Here is a 17,827-nt window from a genome sequence, read left to right on the forward strand (position 1 = left end):
ACAGGAAATATTTTGTGTCCATTGGTAACTTTACTTCTGAGCCAATAGAAATCACATGTGGAGTACCCCAAGGCTCCATCCTAGGACCACTTCTATTTAACATCTACATGCTCCCACTGGCCCAAGTGATAAAGAAAAACAACATTAGCTATCATAGTTATCCAGATGATACACAGATATATATTAGACTGACACCGGGCGACCGAGGCCGTGTACAAGCTCTTGGTAAATGCATTGAGGACATTAATGACTGGATGTGCCATAATTTACTACAGCTAAACAAAAACAAAACTGAGGTTATTGTCTTTGGGGCTAAAGAAAAAAGGTTGGACGTCATTATAGAGCTTCAATCCATTCAACTAAAAACTACCAACCAGGCCAAAAACTTGGGTGTATTGATAGACACAGACCTAAATTTTGATAAACACATCAAGGCAGTTACAAAATCAGCCTATTATCATCTCAAAAATATCTCAAGGATTAAAGATCTGATGTCTAAGCAGGACCTGGAGAAACAAGTGCATGCTTTCATCTTTAGTCGACTTGATTACTGTAACAGTGTGTTTAGAGGACTACCAAAAAAATCCATCAGGAAACTGCAGCTTATTCAGAACTCTGCTGCCCGGGTCCTCACAAGGACCAAGAAAGTGGACCTCATTAGTCCAGTTCTGAGGTCTTTGCACTGGCTACCTGTCTGTCAGAGGAGAGACTTTAAAGTTCTGTTACTGGTTTATAAAGCTTTGAATGGTTTAGCACCAAAATACATGGCTGACCTCCTGACCCAGTACGTACCAGCCAGACCTCTCCGCTCTTCTGGATCCGGTCTTTTATCAGTCCCCAGAGCCAGAACTAAGCATGGAGAAGCTGCATTCACTTTCTATGCTTCAGATCTGGAATAGACTTCCAGAAAACATCAGATCTGCTGAAACACTTAGTGTCTTTTAGTGTCCACACTGTTTATCTATGCTTGTTTTAAATTCAAATCTTGTTTACTATCTTTTAATTTTGTTTTAATGATCACATTTTTACAATTTGTTTTTAATCGTTCTTTTAATTTTTTATGTAAAGCACTTTGAATTGTCTCTGTACAGGAAATGTGCTATATAAATAAACTTGCCTTGCCTTGCCTTGCCTAGGTTGGCGTCATGAAATGGCGGCTTTCACCCACAAGGAGTGAAAAGGCGGTGCCTCAGAGATCAGGATGTCTTACTTTCCGGGTATGAACATCAGCTGCAAAAATAACTAAAATGTCATTAAAGAATTGTTCTTTAGAGTGTCAATGGTAATGTATTATCATATACATGGATTTAGTTTACTCTGAAAGGCTTAAGAAAAGCATGATATTGGCCCTTAAAAACTTTGAACATATTGCTTAAATGTTCATTTAAAACAAGAAAGAAAAATAAGACGAAAGGCTACAAAGGAATGTTATGAGTGAAGTGATAAAGTCTGACTAAACATCAATTTTTCATATTACCATCTTGGGAATAACCTCCAAAAAAAGTTATTTAAGAATGTCATACCTAAATCATGCTGTTTTTAGCCACAAGCTTAAAAGACAAAACATCTTTTAGCATCACTTTGCTGGTGTCCTCGTGTGTCAAACGCTGTCACGCTTAGCTTCAATATAATAAACACTTCTACCAACAGCCAAGTCAAATTACACATAAAATGTGTTTTGTTTTATTTTGTTTTTGTTACCTGGTCAGACGAATTTTTCTAATGAAAAGTGATGCTTTTTTGTAACTTATTTATCCCGTTAGGCAAAGAGTCAACAATCATGTAAATAATTAAAAATGTCTTGCTATGAAGAGATACTCAAACCCAATCCAGCGCCACTACACAGTGAGCAGTAAAGCTATGGGGGTTGAAAACTAGTAATTTTAAACAGGATTTGTCTTTTTTTTATATCACCATAGCCTACTGGATGGAAAACATCACCTGCTTTGAACTGCAGTTGGGTTTGAAATGCTAAAATGGTCTAAAAAAATAATGATGATCCCAGCTTATCTAAAAGGATTTGCTACTTGATAGATGAAGCCAGGTGTTGTTTAATTAACCAAATCAATTTAACTGGACTTACAGATACTGCCAAAATCAATGTTTTCTAAGCTGCTGAAATCTGAATTTTTACCTGATGTACAGATGGTGTACAGTACCTGACATTTCCCCATGTGTCACCATACATTGCCAAGAATCTGAAGGCTTACAGCCTGGGCGATGTTTTAATTTGCATTTCGTTTTGCTCCTAGCATGCCAGAGCTCTCATGATCTCACCTGTACGTCATCTGGGAGAAAACTGATGGTACAAGATCTGATGAGACGGAATTGTCACTCTTGCAGCCCGAAATAAAGAAGTGAAATATCAGCTTGTCAAGAGTGTGTCCTTGCTTAATAAACTGGCATGTTTTATCTAAGTGTCTGCTGCAGGAAAATTTAGTCAAAAAATCCAAAAGAAAACTAAAATGATATGAGAGCCATGAGAAACCACCTGATATATTTTGCAATTAAGCTTGTTTTAAACTTTTGATTTTGAATATCAAGAGAAAAAGGAAATACAATTAACAAGAGAGAGAACTGCAACAAAAAAAGGTAAGATATTATAATGTACTTGTTCAAATCCTTCACTCTAATATGCTGTAAACTTGAAAAGTAAATGACCAAAGATACTGCTGGTCCCCTCTAGATGTTTTTAAGTAATCATGGATTTGTCATTGTGATAGAGAAGCATATAAATTGCTTTCTGCTGGTAGCTCCTTTGTAAGCGTCACAATTATGAGTCTGAGATCCAAAAGGAACAAGCAAGAATTGCTTATCTAGACAGTGCATTTATACCAACCCTGCATGAGTCTGAGATCCAAAAGGAACAAGCAAGAATTGCTTTTCCAGACAGTGCATTTATACCAACCCTGCATTACAAGGCTATCAATAAAACCATACTGATTTTCCAAGTGGCCACTCTGGCTGTATGCCGTGCTGCCAGTAAATGGATCTGTAATGCGGTGGGCCTAATGCTTTCAGTTTTTTTTTTTTTTTACCTGACCATCATATCCTCTACAAACATGAGTCTTAAAAAAACAACACTTATTTACAAAAAAAGAAAAAAAATAAGTGAACATTAATGACGTATAAAAAAGTGGAATAGTTTTAATCAATATTCATTCAAAAGCTATTATATATATATATTGTTTCTTTTTTTTTTTTTTTTGTCACACAAACCGTACTAGAAATATTTATTCCAATCCTTAATATTACATAGGGATGGTTGCTGGTTGACGAATTTAAGGTTTCCCTGTTTGTTTACGAGTACAGACTGTGCATTTTTACTAAATCCCTTGGAAAGTTTCTATATTTCTTGTCCCCCAATCTTGTTTTCTTTGAGGTTTAGACTATCAAGTGTTTAACTATAGAGTACCAGAACAATTATTTAATCACCTTCTGACTCGAGACTAACAAGTCATTCACATCTAGATACAATTTATATAATTTTTCATTGTAGAAGTTTGTTGGGGCTGCTTGTTGGAAGAATTTTGTTATAAGGTCTTTTGAAAAATGTTGTACCCTTTATAAAAATATCACGTTAAGGAAAAAATAGTTTAAAATAATTGTTGGTGCCTCGATTCTATTGATCTAAACTAAATGGATCAGTGAGAAAACTTGTAATAGATGCTTTGAAAATAGAGCCAAGAATGTCCATTTTCAACGGTTTGGACATGTTTAGAGCAGAAGCAGTGAATATGTTGATCTGGAACCCTGGAGGAAGTCCTAATCTCTGTGAGGAGGTTCAGTAGTGTAGTGTAGGGGGACTTTGATGGTAGTTGGTGTTAGTGAGGAGGATGAAGTGGACAGGTTTGGATGGAGGTGGATAATTTGCTGTGGCGATCCCTGAAGGGAGCAGATGGGAGCTAAAGAAGTAGAAAGTCACAATTTGCATTCCTCCCATCACCAACAAACAGCAGCACCTGTGTGTTAAATCTCAATCTATTAGTGTCAATTTTCTGTCTGTCTCCACCTAAATTCTGTTACTACTCATAATATCATATTGTTAATCAGCTCCAGATTGTGAACTAGTTGTTTTAGCCTGGATGCAGCTGCATGCCGCTCTGTCTCCAGCATTGTCCCAATTGTGGCATGATATGAATGGTTGTGCAAAACATGCATTCAGTCCTCTGCGTGATACTAGCAACTAGGTCTGTCACTTTTAACATGTTAACACAAAGGTTTTTAAACACTGTTTAAGCATTGCACATTAAAAAAAATGAATGTTTGTCCGTCCCAAACCCAAAAAAAAAAAAAGCAGCACAAGCGCTTTAGCTGCCCTGTGTATAACTGCGGTCCATCCCTCCTGTTCAGCGCCAACATGAACGACGATTCAAGCAATTTGCAGAATATGCAAGAAAGTTTCTTAGTGCACCATCTTCATCAGTACTGAACAAGCATCGTCAGGAAGGTCTCTGCAATTTACAAGCCCAAGAGAAGCCATTTAGTTGGAGAACACGCAGAACAACTTTTTGAACAATCTTGAGCTATTTACCAGTCACTTTTTTCACAAATTGTATTGAACTTTGTTTTATTTAATGGTAAAAATTCAGATAGCTATTTATTTACCTTTTAAGATATGCTACTACTGTGCCAAGGAACTTTTTGTTTTAATGTATCACAAAGATGGGTAATTTCGTTTGTGTTGATGTTTTTTTCTTTATTCACTATGAACAATTTCAGGGAACTGTTTCTTTGACTTAAAATATGTATAATATGTGCTGCTGATCTTGCTAATCCCTGCATTTAGGAGCTATTAACTTGTTTTTTAAATTAAAAAAAAGTTACCGTACTTATTAGTGTTTGTATTATTCTAAATTTTGTTGTCAATATTACTGTTACTGCAAATGAATATCTGCTCCAAATATAACTTATTGGCCTTTTTAACTACTAGTTATCAGCATCGGCCCCTAAAAGAAACAAAAAACATTTTGGCTGATCTCTAGTCAAGAATCTATTGTTGACACAAAGCCTAAAACAGGCGACGGTTAAATGCATAGTGACAGCAATAGGGAGGTATACAGCCAAAACCACTGACCTCTCACTCTGCTTTGTCCACCTTAAAATTGCAAACCCATTAAAAATAGCTTCCAGTCCTTGCACTGAAAAAAATATAAAAAAAATTTTCTTAATATGTGTTTTGGTGCTTCCTGTAAAGTTGTATGCTGTTTGAGTTTCATTTCCTTTATTAAATTTTTTTCTTGTTCTCTCTATTGAGCTTTGTTTTGTTTTTAGGTTACATTTCCTTTCTTAGCTTTTTGTTTATGCTGTCTTGTTCAGACCAGGTTTAATTTTTTTTATCCTGACATATGCTTTCTTCTAAGTTAATTATTTTCAGTCTACTGAAGTCAAATGCTTTAGTTATTCAAGGTAAATTACCCTTGTTGTTACCCTTTGCTGATCGTGCTTCAGGTTTTGAAATGCCTGTTTGGGTGTTTGCTATTTTTAATTAATGTCTTAATCTTTTAATTTTAATTTAGAGTCATCAACCCTCTGTTTTTCCTGCAATTGGCTCCTTTGCAAGTCAAAATTTCTGATATAAAATGAGTGCTCTCCTTACTCCAAATTTTTGTTTGTTTGCATTTTTTTTAAATCTTCACAGAGACAGTGAACCAAATGATTCTAAAACAGGAATATTAGTGACAGATGTCAACAGATGACAACATCTAATTGTAGATTAATTGTTTGGATTTTTAAAACTTAAATATTTGGAAAACAGAACATTTCTGTGAGCACAAGGTTTAACATTGAATAGATTTCATTTGAATCTTGTCGTCTCAGAAATTATTCCCCCCATTCCACCCCACCCCAAAAAGAGGAAAAAAAGTTACTCATTGCTGGCTCTCAAAATAAAATTTAAAAAAGAGGAACTTTTTCTATTTTCAGATGTTTATTTTCGCCAGTTCTCCAATGAACAGCTACACTTGGCATCTGTAAGTTTAGAGACCTGGCTGGACTTCTGAATCGCCACACATCTTTTTTGTTGGTATCTCTCTGTGAATGACAGTAAACACATATTGGTCACTAAAATAGTTGAAATTAAATATATTAATATTTTGAGGTGTTCTGTTTCCTTTTTTGTTTTTTGAAAATGATTTTATAGATTGATATAGAGGACTTAAATACATTTATATGTCCCTATAATTAATTTTGGTAAGCTGCTATGGTCAAACTATTTACAGTTTTTAGTAGAGGAATCATCCTTTATGTCCAAACATGTTTTATTTGCATTTTTGTTATTTTGTGAACAATAATTCATCAACAATGTCTAATTTTCACTGATTAATTTTTTAAGTAAGTTTTTTGAAAAATTGCTTTTTTCAGTGAGTCGTTTAAGGAACTATTGCACAAGAGTACCAAATAAGTATGCTTTTGCGTTTCCAATACCACAATACAAGGTAACACATGGTCACTACCATGTTTTTCTTTCCAGCTGTTCTGGTATTCTGGACATTCTGTCATTTCTGTTTTGACGTGTTTTTATTTATTTATTTTATTTTACTTTTTTCGGGGTTAAAGCTATATTTTTGGTTAACCTTTGTTAAACCATTTTTTCGTGAACCATAATAACCAGGGGGAAAAAAAAAACAAGAAGAGCAAATTCAATCAAGAAACCTTAATAGAAGCAGGCTTGCCTTGAAGCTCAGACAAGTTTCATTTATCCAGCCTCAAAAATAGTCAGAGACATGTCAAAGCAGCTAAACAAGACTTCATGGAAACCTCAGTTTAACAGAAATTTTACACGCGCTTTTGTTGTATTTTCTGCTTATGTGAATCACCTACGAATGTTTTCTTTCCTGAAAAGTTTTACTATAACTGTAACTTTACCAGGTTATTCCTTCTCAATATGTGACAGTGTAATACTCTCTCAAATAGAATTTTCAAGTAATAAACAAACAAAAAAATAACATCAAGAGTTCTTTTTTTTTTTTTAATCGCTGACAACTAAGTCAGAACTGGTTAGGAGCATGTTATTTTGGAGTTCCTTACCCTTGTTTTTGTGACTTGTTTATTTGTTTTATGACCTACATACACCCAAAACTTTACTTACTCCTTTGGAAAGCCATAAAAGCTCTAATATTGGTTAAAAAAATCTTGAACAACTTCTTCTTAACTTAAATACTTTGAGCAATGTGCTTTATGTTGAACAAAATGTTTCAGAATGCCCCAAAATATGGAACAGCTGGAACAAAACCAAACTAATAATTGAAACTAATTTAAGTATGAAACAATACTTTGTGCAATGCTAATAGAAGACTGAATTTTTGTATAAGCTTTATTTTGGTAAAGGAGCTTTTTTACGCAAGACTGGATCCTCAGAGGAAGGCTTGCAAAATCTGTTTTTAAAAACCTTTGTTTCGTCAGAACAGTAAACCAAATGAAAATCTAGTGGAGAGCATTAAACGTTTAAACAAAATTTTGCGAAGCATATAAGCGTTATCATAAATATTGTTGATTATGGTTGTAATTTGTAAAAGACTTCTAAACCCCCATCACATTTCAATTCAATACCATTCAATTCAATTCAATTTTATTTATAAAGCCCAGTATTACAACAATAGTCATCTCAATGGGGTTCAAACCGGTAGTTGTGTAATAAATATGAATCATAAAGAACATGAAGTCACATAATTTAATGGGTATTGGCTAAACTAAACTAAACAGACTAAACTAAACTGGGCTTTCCTGCCGTTAGACTTTCCTACACATTAAGGAAAACTTCTGTAAATGAATTTGCGTCAACATCTCCTCTTGAGGTTAACACCTTACTAACTTGTGCACTTTCATTTCCACAGAACACACGCACACACAATTTGAAAATGAGATTTTTAATGTCAATAAGACTTCCCTGGTTGAATAAAGGTAAATAAATAAATAAACATAAAGCTGTTTTTGTGGAGTCCAGCAGATCGGATCCACATATGCTTTCAGTGTCGTAGTATATACATCAAACATACAGTAGCTAATTGTTTTTTGCAGTATGTAACCACTTACATTTTATGACCTCAGTTTGCAGTTTGCAGTTTTTTTAACAGAAATAATTATTTCAGACACATTTAGTTATCATCTAACAACAAAAAAAATCTAGAAAATGCACACACATCTAGAAAAAAAGCTTGCCTTTTTATTTTAGAATAAAATTGACATGTTTCTCTCACATCAAGGCAAATGATGCATTCACTCTGAATGCATCAGGTCTTTTAAATTTAGTACAGGCTGTGTTGTGATAGATAACACACTCATACCAACCAACAGACTAAATTCTAAGTAGAATTGTTCATCTTTGACTTTTTCCAACAGAGCTAAAGTAGCTGCAACTGGAAAAGCCACAGTATAGTAGAACCACAAGTTGACAATTCAGTTATCTATTTGGAAGATGCATGCTATTTTAGCCATAAGCCACTGTCTTGCTTAATGTGCAAGACAAGAAAGAGAATGTACCAGTGAGGACACCAAAACGCTACCAAGGATTTGACCTGTTTCAGTGTAAATTTGTTCACAAAATGTTTTGGTCACAGTCTCCATCAACGACATATTTTCCTTGACGGAAAGCAAAACAGTTCTTGTAGTTCTTGTAGGATAAAAAATTCAACATAACACTATTTTTAAATAAAAACATGACAAAAATACACAGCAACTTTTTACAATCAAAGGTGGGAAGAAGTACAAATACTGTAGATCCATTCAGACCAAAGTCTTGCACAGTGTGGCTTACACTTGGTTACCTAGGTTACCTGGGAAAATGCTGTAAACAGATTTCCTGTGTACGTTTTTGAAGGTTTGAAGGAAATGTCTACTCCGGGGAGAGATAGAAAAGTTGACATGGGGAGACACATCAAACATAATGCGACCAAAAACAAGAGGTTGTATCACTGAGTGGAGCAACCATTAATGTTAAAAATACAACACATTTGAAACAACATTTGCAAGCTGTTCAATCCGACATCAACATTCATTTCTTGTTTGTTTTAAATGCATAATAGATTTTTATTTTATTTTATTTATATACAGTATTTTGTTAGTATATTATAAATAAATTTATTAAACTTACAATTATTATTAATCAGTAAGCTTAATTTTACAAGGTGTGACACATGATAGCAGTACAGCAAGATTTTAAGTATATAAAAATAGTATGAATACCAAGTATTGTGTTTAGATTCAATCTTTGATTTTAAACCAATGATTTGATTACTTATTAATATTTATCACATAAAGATTTTTAAATAATCATATATGTCTATAAATTTACATCAAGTACATTTCTAAGCTTTAATTAACCTAAAACAGAAAGTACCTGTTTTTATACACCATTTTATACACCATATAAACTATAGTACCAAACTGTACTGTAGTTTGGATAGCTTTGGTTTCTGCACAACTCAAACTAAACTAAAAGACTAAAACTAGGTCAATATGACTAAAATATAGTTAAAAAGAAATAGCTATAAAGAATACGAATAAAATTAGGTTAAATTCTGCTGTCATAAATGAACACTGACCTGTTTAGATTCCACTGATAATGGGATGCCTACCATTTTACAGCTTGAAGGATAATTCTATAGTTAAAACTCAAGAATAAACAACTGTTTCTGAATTGTTAATATACCTACATCTCTACAAATAAATATATTTTTAAAAATTCACATGCAGATTTATGCAGTTAATGGTTTAAATAAGATTACTACTGTTTTCTTTTAATGGAGTCAAACCACCTTCTTCTGGAGTCGACTTTTGTTTCACTTTCAGACACAGTCTCATTTTATCTCTAACCCCATTGCTGACCAGGACATACAGCACAGGGTCCACTACACAGTTTAGACTGGACAGCGCCAGTGTGCAGGAGAAGGCGAAGTGCATGTCCTGTTCAAACTTGCAATAACTTCCTTCCGGTGAATGATCATCAGCTCTGAAGTACACAACTGAGCGTATCAACAACATGATGTGATAGGGAGCAAAGCATACAGAGAAGATACCAATCACACCATAAGAGAGCAGTCGAACTTTCCTCTTAGCTTGAGGATTAAGGCCAGGGCTTTTATCTACGGTGGCCAGAATCTTCCAGTAGCTTACAGTTAACACCCCCAAAGGCAACAGGAAGCCAATGGCCACTCTGGCCATGTTGAAAATGGCTACGTAGTACGTCATGGGGTAGGTCTCGTAACAACGATCGCGGTTGTTTTCATCATCATGTGCATCTTTGAGATTGTCATTGATCAGAATAACAATGTGCAACACCACCACTAAAATGTAAATGACAGCACTCTGGACCCAGGCATAGCGAGATGTCCGGTGTATCTTGAAGTGTAGAGGATAACACACCAAGAGGCTGCGATCCACAGAGATACAGCAGAGCAGGTAGATGCTGATATACATGTTGGAGTAGTAGAAGAAGCCAGCTACACTACAGGTTTCAGGGGGCAGTGTCCAGTTGTGGTCATTAAGGTAATAGTTGATCCAAAGTGGCAAGGTGATAATGTAAAACAAATCTGAAATGGACAGACTGAGAAGGAAGATTCCCAGAACACTGTCTTGCTTTACTTGATGCCAAACAGGGCATAATGTCAGCAAGTTGAAAAGCAGACCGAAGATAAAGGCCAGGATGTAAACGGACATCAAAAGGTCACTGATGGGACTATCTCCAATTTCAACACAAGAGATGTTTGAGGAGGAGTTTGCTGCTGAATCCATTTGTTTGACTGTGTGATTCACAATCTCTTCCGTTCTCTGTCACAGTCCTGGAAGCAATTTAAACTGTGGGGGAAAAAAATTAAAAAGCATGAATTTTTTGGGACATTACAAGTAATTGCAGTTTTAAATTGAAGAAAAATGTTTGACATAAACCAACTGGGCTTTAACCTAATCATAAATTTAAAAGCAATCCAGACTGACTAAAAATACAATGTTTGGAAGGAGTTAGATAATAGCATTTGTAATTAACAAAGCTGGGTTTAATGTTTTTGTCCTGCAGTGCTTTTAGACAATCTCTTTCGTAAACTCATCCATTATAAATAAACTAATTTACTTTTTTGAACATCTTACCACCCCACACAAGTTGTTTATTAGATGACCAATTACCATATGTTGTAGATGTATACTGGACATCTCAGACAACTCTAGTTTACTCTATTAGACGTCTACCAATAGTGTTTTGAAAGATGTCTACATATAGATATTTTAAACATTCACTAGTTAAAAAAATAAATACTACAATTTGGTAAGCATTTATTCATCTTCAGAACCCACTAAATCCCTTTTGGGGTCACAGGGTTGCTGGTTCCTATCCAGTTACTGTGACCCCCGAATACATTTAAAAAAAACACAGGCAAATAAACCCTATATACACTGGATACTGTCGTTGTGACTGTTGTCGATGCAAATTTAAATTCATGGCATCCTGAACCCTTCATATGCTTCATCTTATGATGTGCTTCAATGAACCTTGACTTCCTGATGGTTTGAGGATAGAAGGCAACTTTACCTGTTGAAAATATTCTCTTTTAAACTATACTGCTCTAAATTTTCATCCCTGCTTCTGCTTTTCCAGAGTCTAGAAATACATCCAGCTACTGCAAATGTTTTTAAATACTTAGGTTAAAACAAGTGTATCACCTTTTTTTTCTTAAAGAAAATGAATGCACTCTCATTCTACTTTATTAAATTCCTTCTTCTGGATTTCTTGAATGAACAGATGTTGCCTCCTTTGGAACCGAAAACGATGGTGGTTTTCATCGTGTCCTGGCACATGATGTCTGCGGTGTAGCAGATATACAATATTATTGAGATGTTATTGTTGTTTTATTGAAGGTCCAAACAATTTTTATTGACTTTTTTTCCATACAGCGTTTTGGGCCTCTGGTATTTTTAAAAAACAAAGTTGGACTAGACAGGCTGCAAAATGTTCTGAATGTCAATAGAATACAGCAAATAAAAGTCCTTATTCTAGATTTTCTGGATGTCTTGTAAATCGATTCACCCTTTTTCATCGAAACACAGAAGTATTTTTTTTCTTCTTTTGTGTTCAATTAATAATACTAATGGATTTGATTTATCTGCGCTTTTCCAGACGCTCAAATCGCTTACATTGTGTCCATTATTCATTCACGCCTCATGTATATGTGGTGATGGCAGATTGTTAGGCTGCGTACTGTATCTCTGACGTTCTTCGATTTTTGTTCATATTGCGCTCCATCTCTTCATCTTTCCTGGCCTCTGTTGTAGTCTCATGAAGGATCTAATTAAATTAACATCAGGAAAATTTGATACAGACATTCCATTTAGAGACGGACTGTCTTCAGCGAATGAAAACAACAGAGCAATGCATCCATGAAGCCATGAGTGTGGTGAGTATGCGTAGATTGGGGTTATATTAATTTTGATTTAACATAGCTTAAAGGTATCGCTAAAAACTAAAGAGGTAGCAAAGTTGGACATTTTTAGCGAAAGCCGCACCTTTTTTCCAAAGCCCCTTGCAGACTGTTGTAATCAGTCTGCATGTTATGACTAACTGCTGGTTGGTAATTCCCTGGTATTAATAGTAATACATCTGCTTGCAGGGAACTTGTATCCACATGCTTTTTGCCATATCCAACAAACTGTTCTTCATTATTTTAATCAATAGCACATAACACTTCAATTCACAATCCATCCTAAAACAGGACATATCATAATACTCTAATGTATGTCTCTACATACAAAAAACAACAAACTATCCTGCTGTCTGTTCATCTGGAAGTCTTTAAAGAGGCCAAGCTTCTCGATTTTCTCGAGAGATTGGAATGTGCTGCATACCAAAGTGTGCACAGAATGATTTAATGCTTAATTTATCATTCTCTGGCCCACCTCCCTAAAACAAAAGTCAACTTTTTCTCTAAACATTTAGCTCCAGCAGGAAACCATTCAAAACTACACAACTGAAGGTACTGTTGCCCATAAAGTTAGAATAACTTATCATTAACTCCTCCCAGTTAATTAAGGATGTCATGAAAACTCAAATTCAACTCAACAGTGTGAATAAAAGACGTCTTAAATGTTTGATCTTTTAATTGACATTAACTTTGTTTTTACTTTAACTTACTCTAAACTAGTCTTACCTGCTTTTCTTTACAAGAGCTTCATATACATTCCACAGCCACTTCAGGTACAGTCCAGACTTGAAAAAACGGTGCAGCAAGGAAAAGAAAACCTATAGTAGAACTAACTTTAAGCCAAACCAAAATGATTTCAAATGATCCTCCCTGCTGAAATCCAGTCTGGTAATTATCATCCAGTTGAGTAGCTGCAGTCTTAATTGCTTGATTATTTTTTTCTCCCTGTCTGTCTGATAGATCGACTTCTACTCAGCTGCTGACACTGCTGTACTGTCAGTAGGAACTGTGCCGAGGGATGAGAGAAATAGTTAAATGGGGTAGACGTGTACAGTGGGAGGTGGTTTCGTCTTGCACATGTGCATAACAGGAAGTGCAAACGAGAGGGAGTTACCACATCAGTAATTTAGGCCAGCATGTTAGTGCTTCTGGGAAATGGCAAAACCTTGCAATAGAAAAACTAGCTGTGGTTGAGTGGTCGTGTCATTGGAACTTCCAAGTTTTACTTGTTTACGTGTGGGAGTGAAACCATTTCTGAAATCAAATCAAATCCATGACTTAAGCAGTGTGGTTTATCACACAGCAAAACAAAAGCACAACAAGTGAGGAGGGGAGATAAAGTTACCTCACAAGCTGAGATCTCTGAGGGCTGAGGCATGAACCTTGTTCCCTGTGTCTGTCAGATCAGCCACAAACATACACTCATAGCAGTTTCCAAGGCTCATTTTGTTTATGAAATGAGTCTGTAAAAAAAGTCTGCAACCAGTCTGAGAAAGGTAAACACACATGTGGGAAAGAATGGAGCGAGAGTATGCACTCTTATTCTGTTGGACTGAAGGTATGCACCTTCAGTCCAACAGAAAAAAAGAGGGAGAGGAACACCAAGGAATTTTCTCTTTCTCCCGCCCTTTCTCTTTCCTTTTCTTATTTTGACTGGACAGTAAAAAGAAACTTAAGACATTAGAATCTACAGCATTTACAGACTAAAAACAGTTTACAGTAACTGATCTCTCTGATCAACAGATTTAATTCTAAATATAAATAACATTAGGGGCTTTTGATAATGGTTATACAGTACACGTAAATGTTTTCATAATATTCTGTTTGGTATTTACCTTGATTTTACCAAATCATTTACCTTGATTTGGTAAAACCAAAAAAAGATGTATTTGCATTCTCAGTTCAAGGTTGTTGTTTTTTTTAGTTATTTATTTTGATGTCAAACATTTCTAAAGAACAATAAGCCTGATTTAGTTTTGTTTCCACAAAAATGCTTGTTTTTGATTTATTTCAATTTCACAACCAAGAAAAAGAGAAAAAAACTGCAGAAAAAAAATGCAAAAAAATCTATGTATGCCGAAAGTTAAATTTTATAACTGTTCACAGTTACAATAGTACTGCAAGTCAGCCCCCCCTTTTCAGTGTTCAATGTACGGAAACGCATTCTAAAAAAGGAAAGCATGCAACTGCCTTGTTGTTGACCACACATGCATTTGAACCTCTGAAAAGCTGAACTCATTTAGTACTTGGTCTCTTGCTTGAAAGGCAGTGTCAAGGTGTACGTACAGAGACACAAAGCAGGGAGGTGACAGTAACTGTCATTTTGGTACCCTGCTATGCAGTCTTTTCATAAACCTTTGGGTCTCTCATGCAGTTTCAAGTGTTGAAGATGATTTCCGTGTTGTAACTGAAATCATGTATAAGCAACAAAAAAAAAGCATTCATTTGATACATCAAAAGACTTTCAAAAAAAATTCAAATTTTACCAAGTGTACAAGCTAAAAAAAAGAAAAAGTTAACCTAGACAAACTCTGTCATAAACAGTTGTCATATAATGTCATGACTGAGAGCAGAGATGACCTTTTGTGCCGGCCACACTTTTCAGCTTTTACAGTGCGCTGCACAGAGGGTGTCCATTATATTTAGCATCTTATGCAACATTCTTGTGTGCGTCACTTGACAAGACAGATATGTGCTATTTGAATGTCCTCACCAACTCTACAACACCTGATGTACACCTTAGCCCTAAGCTATTTGCCTAATTATAAACCAACATTTAGAAATATGTTGCTCATAAGAAGAGCTTTGAATATACCTCAGGACTGAACTGGTTTAGTGTTTTGAACTTACTGTCGAGCTGTTCATTTACTTTTAAGAAGCGCTCATAAACCAATATGGCAAAACAAATTCAAAAAATGTGAAACATCAATGTCTGTTTTTAAATGAATTGTGTAACAGGAGTTTTTTCAAGTTCCAAGATAATTTTTTTCTTTACTGCTGAAAAGCTTTCCTATGGGCCTAAATGATGAAAGAAGAAGTGAGACATCCGTAAGTAAGTGAGATTAGTTTGGGAAGTTAATTATACCAAAGCTGCTAAGTTGTTTTCTGAAGTCTGACTCACACATTTTGTGGACATCCTGCAAAAAAACAAAACAAAAAAAACTGTGAACAGAACAGTTTCATATGCAGTCACTCATTGCTAACAATGTCTGCTGGGGATTGTAGCTGAGACAGAGGTCATGACCAGCCTAAATCACTGATTTAAACTTATAAAACACACAGACACACACACAAAGTGTGAATGATAAAGAGTCCTAAAGGGCTAAACAAACACGTGACAACATTTTTCTTTTCCATTAAGCTTATTTACATGTTTGCATTTATAATTATCTAAGTCAGTGAGTTGTGTGGAGTCGTTCATTCGTTCGTTCCCTGTTCATTTTTTGCAAATGTTTTTCAGCACAATTTTGCATGATTTTGTTTTTAACAGCGCATTGTGTTCTGCAGCCTGATTGGCTGTTGATCTAGTCAATCAATCTCTACCATGCTTTTTCTTCTGTACAGGGATTCTGACAGCTTGAAAAAGTTACATATTCATCACGATCAGATCTTTGTTTTCAATCTATAATACTGGGCTTTTTTTTCTATGAAGGTTTGAACTTTGAGTTTGAAAAAGAGAGAAAAGTGTGAAAATGTTCACGTCTGTCTGAGATAAGTGTATAAAGTGTGTATTGAGGAGTTTTACTGCCTAAAACATCTGTAATCCTACTTTACAGATGTCACCCGATTGCTGGTTATTTATGGAATGTATCCCCCACAGTAAAAGGAGGAACATCGTAGTGGCTTACAGCTTGTCACCCTTATCACTGCTGGGCAATTCTGAAAACAAGCTGTCATTTTCACCATGCATACACCCCCTTGGTGAAGGGAACACCCCCACCTCTAGGGTGGTCAGGCTGTGGTCTGATAAGTGCAGTGATGCTCTGAAAGACTGTTAGAGTGTATTGGTGAAGAAGACATTGATGCCATCAACCAGTGCATAAAAGATTACATCAACTTCTGTGGGGAGAACTCTGTACCAATCGAGAAATTGGTACTTGGGACTTCTTCAAAAACAAGCCACAGGTTACAACAGAACTGAAGGTCCTGCTAAATGAAAAGAAAAGAGCCTTCAGATCCATTTACAGAGAGTAGTTTAGAAGGGTGCAAACAATCTTAAATTTAAAACCCAAAAATACAAACGCGTTTCAGGATGAAGATGGAGAAACAGCTTCAGGAGAGCAATGTCCCAGAAGTCTGGAGATACAGAAAGAAAATCTCTAGCCGTTTGACGACCAGAGGGGAACAACGGACTCTGCTGACCAGATGTGGGCAAACAACTTGAAACTGTTTTTAACAGATCTGACTCTGAATCAGTAGTTAGCCCACACATGCCCAATGAAACATCAGCCCTCTTCCTTTACTGCTGTACCATTGCTGCCAGTGCTTTCACCAGCTTCTTCCCCCAACTCAGCTCGACTCAACCTCTGCCTCACATCGGATCAGGTGAGCTGTCAACTCAAGAAGACCAAGACCGGTGTTACAGAGCACAAGTCTGTCACTATGTCAGAGTTAAACAAAGTTTTTGACAGCATTAGTGGGTGTACAATCTGCTCAGCTGTGAAGTTCTGACCAATTTGTTTTTGTCACTTAATTTTTGTTGTTTCTAGTGTTTTTGTTTACTTCCTGGTTCCTTAGGAGCACTTCTTAAACCCAGGAAGTCCAGTGCACCCACCTATTGTTTTGGCTTGCTTTAACAGGCCTGTTTTAAAATCAAAATGTTTTCTTTTTTTGTGTGTTTTTCTTGTGAAATTGCTGTTAATTGGGAGAAATATTTTGTTTAATTTGTTGAATTAGTTACAAGTAAAACATTTGAGCAGTCCAGGTCCAGCGGTTTTTGAACGGGACCTGGGCTGAGGTGGACTCAGTGTGTAAAATGCGATACAAATCAGAAACTGTGTTTATTGTGTTCTTTACTATCTAAATTATAGTTTAATCCAGGTTTAAGCAGTTTAGGTCCTGTGGTTTTTGAACAGGTGATCGTAGTGCGAAAAATGCAGCTGAATGTTCTTTTAGTGCCCTCGCGAATCGGAAGCTGTGAATCGGAAGCCAACTTCAGCGTCGTTTGCACTTTGACAGTCCCTTGGCCTCCGTCTCGCTGCTGTAGTGTCTACAGTGTCATTAAAAGGCAGGAAAAAACTATCTTTTTTCTTTAGAAATGCATTTGTGTCCACTCTCTGTGTTAATACAAAAGGATTGAGATACCTGCTGTCACATTTGAATGTTTATCAAAAGAGTTATTGAAGCAGGAATCTGTGAAGATCTTTCTAACTTTACCAAGTCGTCTGAGTGCTGCACTCTGATTGGTTGACTCACCCCTC

General features: G+C 35.8%; 1 protein-coding gene across 1 annotated transcript; it reads right to left on the minus strand.

Annotated features, from left to right (window-relative positions):
• Window positions 1–7,852: 7,852 nt before the first annotated feature.
• gpr184 (G protein-coupled receptor 184) lies at window positions 7,853–13,427 on the minus strand. Its single transcript, XM_011482556.4, has 2 exons — window positions 13,134–13,427; window positions 7,853–10,794 (listed from the first exon to the last, which is right to left on the minus strand). Exon 2 carries the CDS (start codon window positions 10,729–10,731, stop codon window positions 9,712–9,714), a length of 1,020 nt encoding a protein of 339 aa, XP_011480858.1. The 5' UTR covers window positions 10,732–10,794; window positions 13,134–13,427; the 3' UTR covers window positions 7,853–9,711.
• Window positions 13,428–17,827: the final 4,400 nt, after the last annotated feature.

The sequence above is a fragment of the Oryzias latipes genome, chromosome 13, assembly GCF_053564925.1.
Source record: "Oryzias latipes strain Hd-rR chromosome 13, Olatipes_Hd-rR_3.1".
Classification (NCBI taxonomy): domain Eukaryota; kingdom Metazoa; phylum Chordata; class Actinopteri; order Beloniformes; family Adrianichthyidae; genus Oryzias; species Oryzias latipes.

Bases quoted from the DNA above. Each gene is read 5' to 3' on its own strand.
- gpr184 (XM_011482556.4), bottom strand. From the start codon at position 10,731: ATGGATTCAGCAGCAAACTCCTCCTCAAACATCTCTTGTGTTGAAATT.